Genomic DNA, 10,586 nt, shown 5'->3' with positions numbered 1-10,586 from the left:
TCAATATAACCATCACTTTTCCCCTTATTAATTGGATTGGCTCATGTGAACATAGATTATTCTGAGTATGGTATATGCTTAAATATGTCAAGTGTCTTCTATAATTAGGATCTATTTAGGATACTTCGTGATGTGATAAAAATATAATAATAATAATAATAAAAAGAAGTCAATAGTCAAGAGTAGTTGTATTCCATCCGACGGGCTATCATACAATTCCTCTTTGAGTCATCTCTCTTAACCGCCTAATAATGCGCAAATGAGGGTTTCCACTATTCCTTCATTGTGATGGTATATTCCTTCTCAATTATCACATATGAATTGCTCTCCAACTCAATTTTTTTATAACTCCTTTCCCAACTCAAACAAAGTCCATAATTGATAGCACAAAACTCAACCATCAAACTAACTATTATGTCTATCTTATAGTGGAAACCGCCTCACCACACGAACACCTCCACCATCTCTCCAGGCTATACCTCTTTTAAAGCAATTTCGCTCATTTAGGTGTCCCTAAGCATTACATCATCATTCATGTCTTAACTAGTATCATCTAGACCACTTAATACATCCTAAAATAATTAGAGGTTAAATATTCTTTATACCAAATGAGAGATTAAGATATCTCACTCGATCGAAATTATTTAATATATATATTGCATCAACTTATTAATTAATTATTATGTTAAAAAGGTTATAAACCTTAACCGACTCAAAAAATTAAAGTCTGTCTTAGTTAGCATTAAGTTGTCAACTCCTAGAAAATGAAATCATGTGGGGTTAACCTTCAATCAAGTTAATAGAACAGTTAGTCTCATGGGTGAAGTTTAAAAAGAAAGACCAGTGATCGAGATCAAGTCTCACTAGGGAACACACCAAAAACTCCAAGATTGATCAACTCCCTATGAGAGCTATTTATTGAGTTTCATCTAGAAGTAAATCATTCAATATTTTCTTAATTTGAGAGATGGCAAATTCAAAGGAAAAGCTATACAAAATTTTAAAAACACTCAATCAAGTTAAAGTTGGGCAAAGTAAAGATGAGAGAATTCATTGTGTTTCTCTTATCTATATATATTCACAACAATATTTGAAACTACAAAAAGTTGACAAAACATTCAATACAAATCAAGCAATATAATAACTAAAGAAGGTTAATCTTAAACTTGTTTTTTGTGAGTTAATTAATTTCTCCTAATTAAAAGGCTTCTAAAGCAGCTCCAAGTGCAAAAATTTCATAATCAGCGCAGCCATGATCTCCACCGTCCATGCAACCACACTCACACTCATCATCATGGCCCCACCTTCTTCTCCTCCTCCTCTCCTCCGCCTTAACTTTCATGGCGATCTGCAAAGCCGGCGGCTTATCGGAGCTTCCTTTCTTCGAATCCACGAAAACCCATTTCTCAATTTCCATATTTGGGGCTTCAAAGCAGAGTTTCCATGGAATCTGAGCTCTGCCCACTAGTTTTGAGCCGGCCGGAAACCTCCTGCGCCTCCACCGGAGCTCAAACACGACATCTCCGGCGAGTTTTAAGAGGCTGATGTTTTCCTCGGAGCCCAGGCAGTCCAAGGAGAAAGACTCGTTCCAAGACAGGTCGCCGGACGGCGGGATTTCCCGGCTGTTCAGCTCGGCCTTCTGGCCGTTTCCGGCGGAAAGATAGCATCTTACAAAGAAACTCCCGGAAGAGTAGTGTTGAGTATCGATGTTCTTGGCTCCTATGATTTTCAACTCGCAGGATAAACTCGAAACATGGGATGTTTTCATCCTAATGATGTTTTGTGATGAGAGGATTAGAGGGTTTTAAGTTGTGTTTTGTTTTGGTGATGAAGAAGTTTGGAGTTGATGGGATATATATATAGTAGCTACATATGGTTGATAAAAGAAAGAATTTTTAATGGAGATCAGATAACAGAATCCCTGGTTTGATTGTGTGGGAGATTTATTTATTTTGGACCATCTAAACTATTTTTGTTGAATAGTTGAGTATGTAATTAAACAAAATTTCAAGTTTGTCTTTCTAAAGCTAAAGACAATCTAGACTCATTTACCTTTTTGGAGTCATGATTCGGATTACAAGATGAATTTCACCTAGAAACACACTTTTTAGGTAGCAGTTGCGAGCTTTCTCGTAAATCAAAGGAGATTTTGACCTTTTTTAGTAACATAGTTAGCTTATCGGTCAATTTTGACTTATTTGACCGCTTTTAACTGTTTGACTTGGTTAAATAACCAATGATTAATTAGTTTTTTGTACCAACTTATTGTTCTAAAAAATTAAAATTCAAAAAGTTGCTCAAAGTAGTTTTTCGATTAACAGTTAATTTACCAAATATTTTTCTACAATCAGCTAATTAATACTATGAACTAGTTAAGTCAAATCCACTACTATGAACTAGTTAAGTCAAATCCACTAACCTAATCAGCTAACAGCTATTTACCAAACATCCCCTTAACCCTTCTTTTTTGGCAACTTCAACCACCTAGATTAGTTTATCTAGTCAAATCCACTACTATGAACTAGTTAAGTCAAATCCACTAACCTAATCAGCTAACAGCTATTTACCAAACACCCCCTTAACCCTTCTTTTTTGGCAACTTCAACCACCTAGATTAGTTTATCTTCTTGTGGTCCTTTGTCTGTTAGGATTATAAGGCGAATTTCACTCCTTCAAATAGTGACTGTAGATGAATTAATGGAGATTTCACTTTTTTGGCTGCTGGGATTCTTAATTCTTTGAAGGGTTAGAAAGAGCAATAAACGACCCTTTAGATAAGTATTGGGTTAGAGTGCTTTTGAGGGTGGCAACTACCAACTAGGCTTAGTGGCAACTATAGTGTATAATTCACCTTCTCTTCATTTCATATGCTATAATAGTTATCCTCTAAACTATATTATATAAGGATAACAAGAATATTCTATATAATCCCACCTTTTTTGTTTGAAGGTTCGATGTTCATTCATAGAGTGTTTTTGTGTGGGGGTGGGGGAGGTGGGGTTGTCACCTTTCATTCTATCAGCCAGTGGAAGAAGGGGATTGTGGTGTTGGAAGGCTGAAAGTGAAGAAAGTAAACAAAATAATGTGATAAAATCCTTAAAAGGATATCTGGGATCATGAGAAAGATACTGCTTTAGTGCTTTACAACACTAAAGGCCTCCTAAGACAAAACCTAGTTCTTGTACAAGTTCATGTTCAAGTGTCTGTCTGGCTGTGTTATCCTATCAGCAGGTCAAGTAGGCAGTAAAGAACTCCAAAGTAATAGTAACTTGCTGCAAAAGTAGAGGATAAAATACTACCACAATAGCCATAAAATGTCGTGAGAACCTCGATCTTCTAGTTAAAATATGATTGAAACTTAATATTATTATCACTCTCGAGATGCAACTAAAAGTTTGACTTTTACTCTGAAAAACGTCTGGTTAGAACCTTTTAACATGTTGCGTGTTTATAAAAGTCAGTCCTATGATCTTATAGTTACATTCACAATTCAATAGCTCCCTTAACAACTATCTCGAATTCAGTAAATCATGTTTAAAGTAGTTTAAATAGCACAATGAAAACGTTTAGTATTGAAAGTACTTTCACCTTCTAGTTAAAATCTAACTGAAACTTGAGTTTGGCAACCGGTATTGAGATTAGTCTAAATTCGACTCGAGATGCAACTATAGAGTTTGACTCTTACTCAGAAAATAAAGTCTAGCCAAAACCTCTTAACATGGCACACATTTACAAGAGTCGATCCTCTGACCTTATAATTGCATTAATATCTCACTTACTAACTGCCTTAAACTCGGTAAATCATGTTTAAAGTAAGATAAAAAAGCACATGAAAACGATAAGCTTTAAGAGGACTTTGTTCGTCTAGTTAAAATCTAACTAAAACTTGATTTTGGCACCTGAGATTTGTCTAAATTCGGCTTGAGATGAAACACCCATACTCGAAAAAAAGCATGGCCAAAGCCTCTTAACATGGTATATATTTACAAAAGTTGATTCTCTAACTTTATAGTTGCATTAACAGCTCACTTCCCAATATCTCAAACTCACAACTCATGTTTAGAAATCACAAAGTTTTCCAAAAAAAAAAAGAAGATGAAATTGCTCATATAGATGCCAGAAGAACAACTCATTCGACTGTACTTTAGAGTCGAAAATCTTAAGGTATTTATCTATACAGAAGAAACTAGCTGAAGATTACAAAGAATATTTGTCCAAAACTAGAGCAAAAGCAAGAAGAAATAGATTCACACATTCTACCATTGTGTTCTTGATCTGTTTTTACTATGGAATTTGAGAAGGAAAAGGAGAATGGGGAGGGGGGGAGCAAACTGAATCAAAAACCAAATCCACAACCTGCAAAGACAAGACACGGGGACACACACGACGCCTCTTCTTGGCGAGGCATTGAAAAAAGCGGGGCTAGATAACTACACCTTCAAAAGTTCAAGTGGCCTGGTTGATCGATCTCATGTTGCCGAAAGATCAAGCAATCCAGGTAACACATAGAGATAGATAGCACGTTGTTCCAAAATCACGCTTCGTCTTCAGTAAGCTGCACGCTGTATCCATGTTTCATATCTGTAATCAATCCCGAGGGTTAGATTGAGCCAGATGAAGCAAACAATGAAAATCGGGATACAAGAAAGTTAATGTAGTGAAGTAACATGTTCAATATACTGCATATATCTTCGTTAAAGATACTTATCATGCTACTCTCGTTTCAAATTCCCGATTATCATTTGACATCAATCCGTTAATCGAATATGTAATTACGCTTGTAGAGAAGAATGATACTTCAATTCTCAACGAAATAGAGAAATAAGCCAAAGACCTTGTAGTCTAGTGGCACCCGGTTTACACTCTCACATGGAAGGAAGTGGGCTCGAGTTATGAACAGATACTACATTCTAACAGAGTCAGTAGTACTCAAAAAAAAAAGAGAGAAGTTACCTTTCATCAAAGATTTATCGTACTTATCCTTTCTTTCGACGTCGTTTCTCCATTCACAAATGTCATCGCCCATCTCGTCCCTTCCATCATTTCCAACGTCACTTTCACTTGCCGTCTCCCATTCAGAGTCATCGGTGTCTTGACCGCACATGTCTCCGACATCGCCTTCGCAGTGGACGCTGCCGTGCTTAAGAGCAGCCTCTCTAAACAGCCAAGCTGCACGCATTTGCTTCTTGACTAAACGCTCGGCATAATCGGGAACTTTATTTTGCCTCAAGGAGAGATCGGGATCAGTAGACTGAGAGCATTCGTTAATGAACAAAATAGCGTCTAGCAAGCTCTCTTTAGCTAAACCAAGCATGTCATACGCTTGCGCTCTTCGCCAGAGGCTTTTGGCGTGACGGTTCACGGGATTATGAAGACATAGTGCACGCGTAGCATCGCTTATGGCAGCCAGGGGCTGTTGCAGTAAAAGATGACACTGAGCTCGATTACTATACAGTACCACTCTCTCTTTCTTCGATCGGATCGGGCACAAAGCCAGTGCTTCTGAATACTTACCCGCAGCTCCGGATATGTTCCCCGACGAAAAGAGGGAATTTCCTTCGAGTTTTACCACGAGTGCTGCTGCCTGTTTAATATGTAGATCCTCTTTAGGCATATTCTTTTCCCACTTCAACCTCTGCCTCGAACTTAATAGTTCCTCAACTTCTTCTTTCACACGCCCACTGATCGAGTTGCGGCCCGTTGCTTGCGATTCAATGCATTCCTGAAGAACATTAACAATGGAATCCCCGAGCTTCTTGTGATCCCCTAGAGTCGAAATTTCAGCTAGGTCAACGAGTGCTGGCACCGCCTTGTCAATTACCTATATAGGTATAGTAATAATAAATATCTTAGAATTACGTAAAATAAGCAATGCAACATCAAACTCGAAGATCAAGTTTTGATTCGATTCAAAACGTAACAACATCAAATAGAAATAGCAGCAAGACAAACATAGACACTTTGCAATTGCCAGTTAAGATAATAACGTGCTTACACACCGAGACAACGGCCCGGTTATTTTATTACCTTGAGGCAGGTATTTGGATCTTGGAGCAACCATAAAAGACAGTCGATTGCCATATACTGCCAGTCATCCGATGAGCGTGCAATATTGCATAATGCATCAATTATACTAGGGCAGGCAGCAACGGGTCCCCGACCGAGTTTATGATGACAAATTGTCCTTAACAGACCAATTCCAGCAGGTGAATTTTCGTTAACGAGTCCACCCCACATGCCGGGAAGTTTAGATAGAAATTCCGGTTTGCATATAATGGGAAGAAATTCGGGTTTGAAAGCAAAACAGTTAATAAGTTGAAGGGACCAGCACTGTAGTTGACTGGCCCATTCTTCTGCCTTCCGGGATTCCATCTCGACTCCTCCCATTCCACGTGTGAGAAGATCGCAGTGGTAACTAAGTCTTCTGTCGACGTACTGGTAAAAGTGAGAGTAAACTATTTCGAGTGAACTCATCGCCAGTTGAATGGAAAGCTCGAGAATCTCACCGTGACTTGCTACAGCTGGAAACGCACTAGTGTAGGTTGCCAAATGACCTAGAGCTCGTACAGCAACTCTCTGTTCAACCCACGTTAGCCTCCCGCTTAGAAGTTCAACCAAGGGCGGAATCACCCCGGCACGTACAGCTCTCTCGGCAAACTCCTCCATATTCATGGTATACGATCCAATTATATGGGCTGCATAGTAGGGAATATATATGTTTTGATCATGCGAAAGCCATCGACGGTTCTTTAAGCCCTTCCAAATAAGCGCTGCCATGCATTCAAATATCCCCAACTCAATAAACTCGGGATCATTAGGGTGTGCCATTGCAGTATTCCAAAGTCCACTGATCGGAAGAACTTGACCATCGTCATCTTGCGAGGGAAGCTCGTGGAAGAACTTTAATATACTCGCTCTCCGCTTGTTCGGATTTCCTTCCTTCATGACACAGAAGAAGCATCCGGGGTAGGGGCAATCGGGAGAAGCTTTCTCCATATTTAAATATACTCTGTAAGTATTACAACGTTATTGCAGAGCCAGAATCTCAACTTTTCATCAAACTCCAAACAGAAACGTATACCTGAAAGGTAAGATTAGAGTTTATTTTATTTATTTTAAGAACATATGTCAATTGGTGACTATGTCCACCAAAAATCATGTGAAAGTTTAGCCAAGTAACAAAAGGGAAAATTGATTTATGTTGCTTCAAGGAACCAACAAAATAATGTAGAATTTAAGGCAAAAAAAAAAAGCCCTAGTTCAGCAATAAGCCAACTAAAGACAATAAAGAGTAAAGCATTTAGATTTTCGTTTGAAATGAAATTATAGTACTTCACAAAACAGGCAATATGTTTAGAATTCTTGTGAGAATCCCATCCTCTCCTCCCAAATTGTAAAACTATTTTCCCATCAACAAACACACGAATAGCTTTTATGTATCTTTGTGCCCCAAAAGTCTCTAATTCTATAAATGCTTTCACTTAGCAGCAGTGGCAATGTTAGAATTGAGAATGGTAGACATTGAATAGGTGATATTCATGCCACTCATTACCATTCATATAACCATAGGCTCCATATCTTATCATATGAGATTTAACAACAAATACACAAGTCACATAGCATTAATAACTCCTAGCTACATGCCAACATCAAAGTATCAAAAATTTGCATGATAGAGAGGAACTAAACTTCAATGCAAAACTCACTGCATAAAAACTGGAGAAACAACCACCAAAACTAATCATGATAAGAATCATCTCAATTATTGGGCAAACTAAAGTGAGAACCCGGGGTAACCCCAAATTGGTCAGATTGTTGACTTGGTAACCACAAGGTTACAAGCTCAAGCAGTCTACTGGCATTCTTGATTTGAGCCAGTCATCTATGGGCAACCTAGGCTATTTTACCTGGTTCTTTGCTAGCTAGGGTCACAAGATAGGGTTTATCCCGTGGTAGTGGCTGCGGGTTTCCTACTCAAAGTGAGAACCTTTGCAGGATTGTTCAAACAAGCAGTACAATCCAGTTCAAGCCTTTATATCAAATTGCAAGAATGTGAAAAGACTTCAAAGTTCACCATGGGCAATGCATAAAGTCCACAGCCAAAATCCAAAAAGCAAAGCAAACCATTTTTACCTTAACCAAAATGTGACAGACTTCTCAATTCAAATAGATCTACAAAGAAGAACATACAAAACCAGAAGCAGATACATACAATGACCCCTTAGCTGCTAAATTATGCTCATTAACTCTACCCATCAAACCTAACCCAAATTGCAGAACACTCCACTCGACCCAAAACTTAATAAACAACAAATACACCAACCCCATTTCATAAAGCAACAAAAAAAGCCCAAAGATTCGAGTTTTACACAACACCTCTAGCAAAATCAGAAGCTCACAAATAAAGAGACTAGAGAAACCATCACTGAGCAAATCAAAAAGTTCGAATCTTTATAACCAAAACTAGAACAAGAGAGAGTATACAGAAAGAATACCTGGTGGCAAGAAGGATGGAACAATAAAGCTGAGTGAGTGATTCAAAAAATGGGAATTTTGAAAGGAGAAAAAAAAAAGCAGAAAAATGATTTCTTTTCCAGTGGGAGTGCAAGAAGAGCTCTTTAATTTAGGAACCAAAGCTTCCAAGTCAAAAAAATGGGAGTGTAGAAGAACGAAGGCTCGCAGTAGCAGAGGGTATCTGTACACACCACGGTGTATGTAGTCTCTGACAGCCAAGACGATCTTGTAACGGGGAAAAAAATGCGATTTTTACTAGTCGATTATTTTTTCCCGTTTATGAAATATAGACTGCCCAAACTTTATTCACGCGCCGCCATCATTTACGTACGTTTTTTTTCTTATTTTTGCAAACATTCAATAAAATTCCTTTTTTTTTTCTTTTATACATAAAAATAAATAATAAAAAAAAGAAAAGATATACCCGCAAAATTGTAAAATGTAGTTTTTTTCCTTTTTGATTTGGATGAAGGATGGAATCTCACTCCAATAATAACTCGCAAATCACACTATGAATAGGTTCGACTGAGAATGTGTTGACAAAATCGAATTCAATCATTAATTATAATGGTGCATTTATAAATGATTGATAGTGCATCTGTATATAATTAATAGCGCACATATGTGAGTGCAATGTGAGGTATCCACAAATGCGTAATCAAACGTTTCGAAATGCACTGTCATAATTACAAAAAATGTCATCACATTTTTTCATAATTTTCGATTATTAATCATCTTAGATGGACATATGATACTTAATGCATATGTTCTCAATGTTACTACCTCTTGGATGGTGAACCTAATTGGTTAAAATACTGGCAAAAGCTTGTGTGATGCCGTCTCACGAATCATTGTTCGTGTGATGGGTCAAGATAAATATAATATACTAGTAACGGTAATATTAAATCATGAATAAAATGTTTATTATTTGTGTAATACTTTTGATTAAAAATGTAATGCTTTTACATTTTATACTTAATACTTAATACTTAATACTTAATTTAGCATTACATTTGCTAATATAAGTATTACAGTTACATATTGATTCGATTTATCTCACAAAAAAAATGTGTGAGACGGACTTACATAAGTATGACCTTAAAATATGAGGTCTATAGTTGGTTAAGAAATTATTTAGAGAAAAAAATTAAGTGCCGCAAGTGGAAATACCGAAACAAGGCGCGCGTGGTGTAAACCCGAGAATTGTAAGCGAGGCTGTAGGACATGCCACGGAGTTTATGCATTTCAATTATACGGACTATAATTTGGAATAAGTGTTTCTTTTCTTCTTTGGTACAATATATTAATGTCATATTGCAAAAATAGAAAAAATTAAATTAAATAAAATTAAAAGGTCTTTATGTAAAGATTTTTTATAATAAAGCTAAGCACCATAAATTGAGTGGGGGTTGGTTTAAATATGGAAATAAAAATTGGAATGATGATTAAATATTTATTAATTAGAATATATATATAATCATGATGAAATGAGAACATATCACTCCGTAAATAATGTATATTGATCTGATCTATTCATTTGATTCGAATAATAAGGTTGGAAATCTAGAAAAATACTCTGTGATGTTTTTATAATAGTGTTTTAAGTTCAACTACTAGTGAGAGCGATTTACATTATTATAATTACCAATCAAATAACTTAATTAACTTGGTTGGGGTTACTCATGTTGTCTATTTGTTTTTTGTATGACGAGAAAAACTCCACAATCCTTTCGAGTGTGTATAAACTTTGTGTTGTGACTCTAGCCAACAAATTACCACAAGAAAACAAACCAACTTAAGTTATTCATAGTTAATCGACTTAAACTAAGGCGACAAAGATTCAAATTTGTGACCTTATGATTACAAGCACGGATCTCTTGTAATTTTGGCTATGGTAACTTTCTATGTTTGGTTGTTTTACTGTTTGGTCTCATTTACTCTACGCTCTCTGTTCACTTTTGCGGACTTAACCGTTAAGAAGGCAAGTACAAGGGAAGATTTTCTAGAATTTTTAAATTGTATTTTGCCCCCTCATATTTTAATATATTCATTTTGCTCACTTTTTGTTCCAC

At 36.7% G+C, this 10,586-nt stretch overlaps 2 protein-coding genes across 2 annotated transcripts; both read right to left on the bottom strand.

The window, feature by feature from the left end:
* Nucleotides 1-1,019: 1,019 nt before the first annotated feature.
* Nucleotides 1,020-1,842, bottom strand: LOC116000014. The gene has a single exon (XM_031240004.1). It carries the CDS (start codon nucleotides 1,766-1,768, stop codon nucleotides 1,199-1,201), a length of 570 nt encoding a protein of 189 aa, XP_031095864.1. The 5' UTR covers nucleotides 1,769-1,842; the 3' UTR covers nucleotides 1,020-1,198.
* A 2,232-nt stretch (nucleotides 1,843-4,074) lies between these two features.
* On the bottom strand, nucleotides 4,075-8,706 carry LOC115999767. The gene is made up of 4 exons (XM_031239673.1): nucleotides 8,496-8,706; nucleotides 6,028-7,081; nucleotides 4,954-5,821; nucleotides 4,075-4,581 (listed from the first exon to the last, which is right to left on the bottom strand). The coding sequence occupies exons 2-4, from the start codon at nucleotides 6,994-6,996 to the stop codon at nucleotides 4,535-4,537; spliced, it is 1,884 nt and encodes a 627-aa protein (XP_031095533.1). The 5' UTR covers nucleotides 6,997-7,081; nucleotides 8,496-8,706; the 3' UTR covers nucleotides 4,075-4,534.
* Nucleotides 8,707-10,586: the final 1,880 nt, after the last annotated feature.

Source organism: Ipomoea triloba, chromosome 12 (genome assembly GCF_003576645.1).
Source record: "Ipomoea triloba cultivar NCNSP0323 chromosome 12, ASM357664v1".
Classification (NCBI taxonomy): domain Eukaryota; kingdom Viridiplantae; phylum Streptophyta; class Magnoliopsida; order Solanales; family Convolvulaceae; genus Ipomoea; species Ipomoea triloba.
Note: the sequence above shows the minus strand (reverse complement) of the source record. Positions and strands in the feature narration are given on the sequence as shown.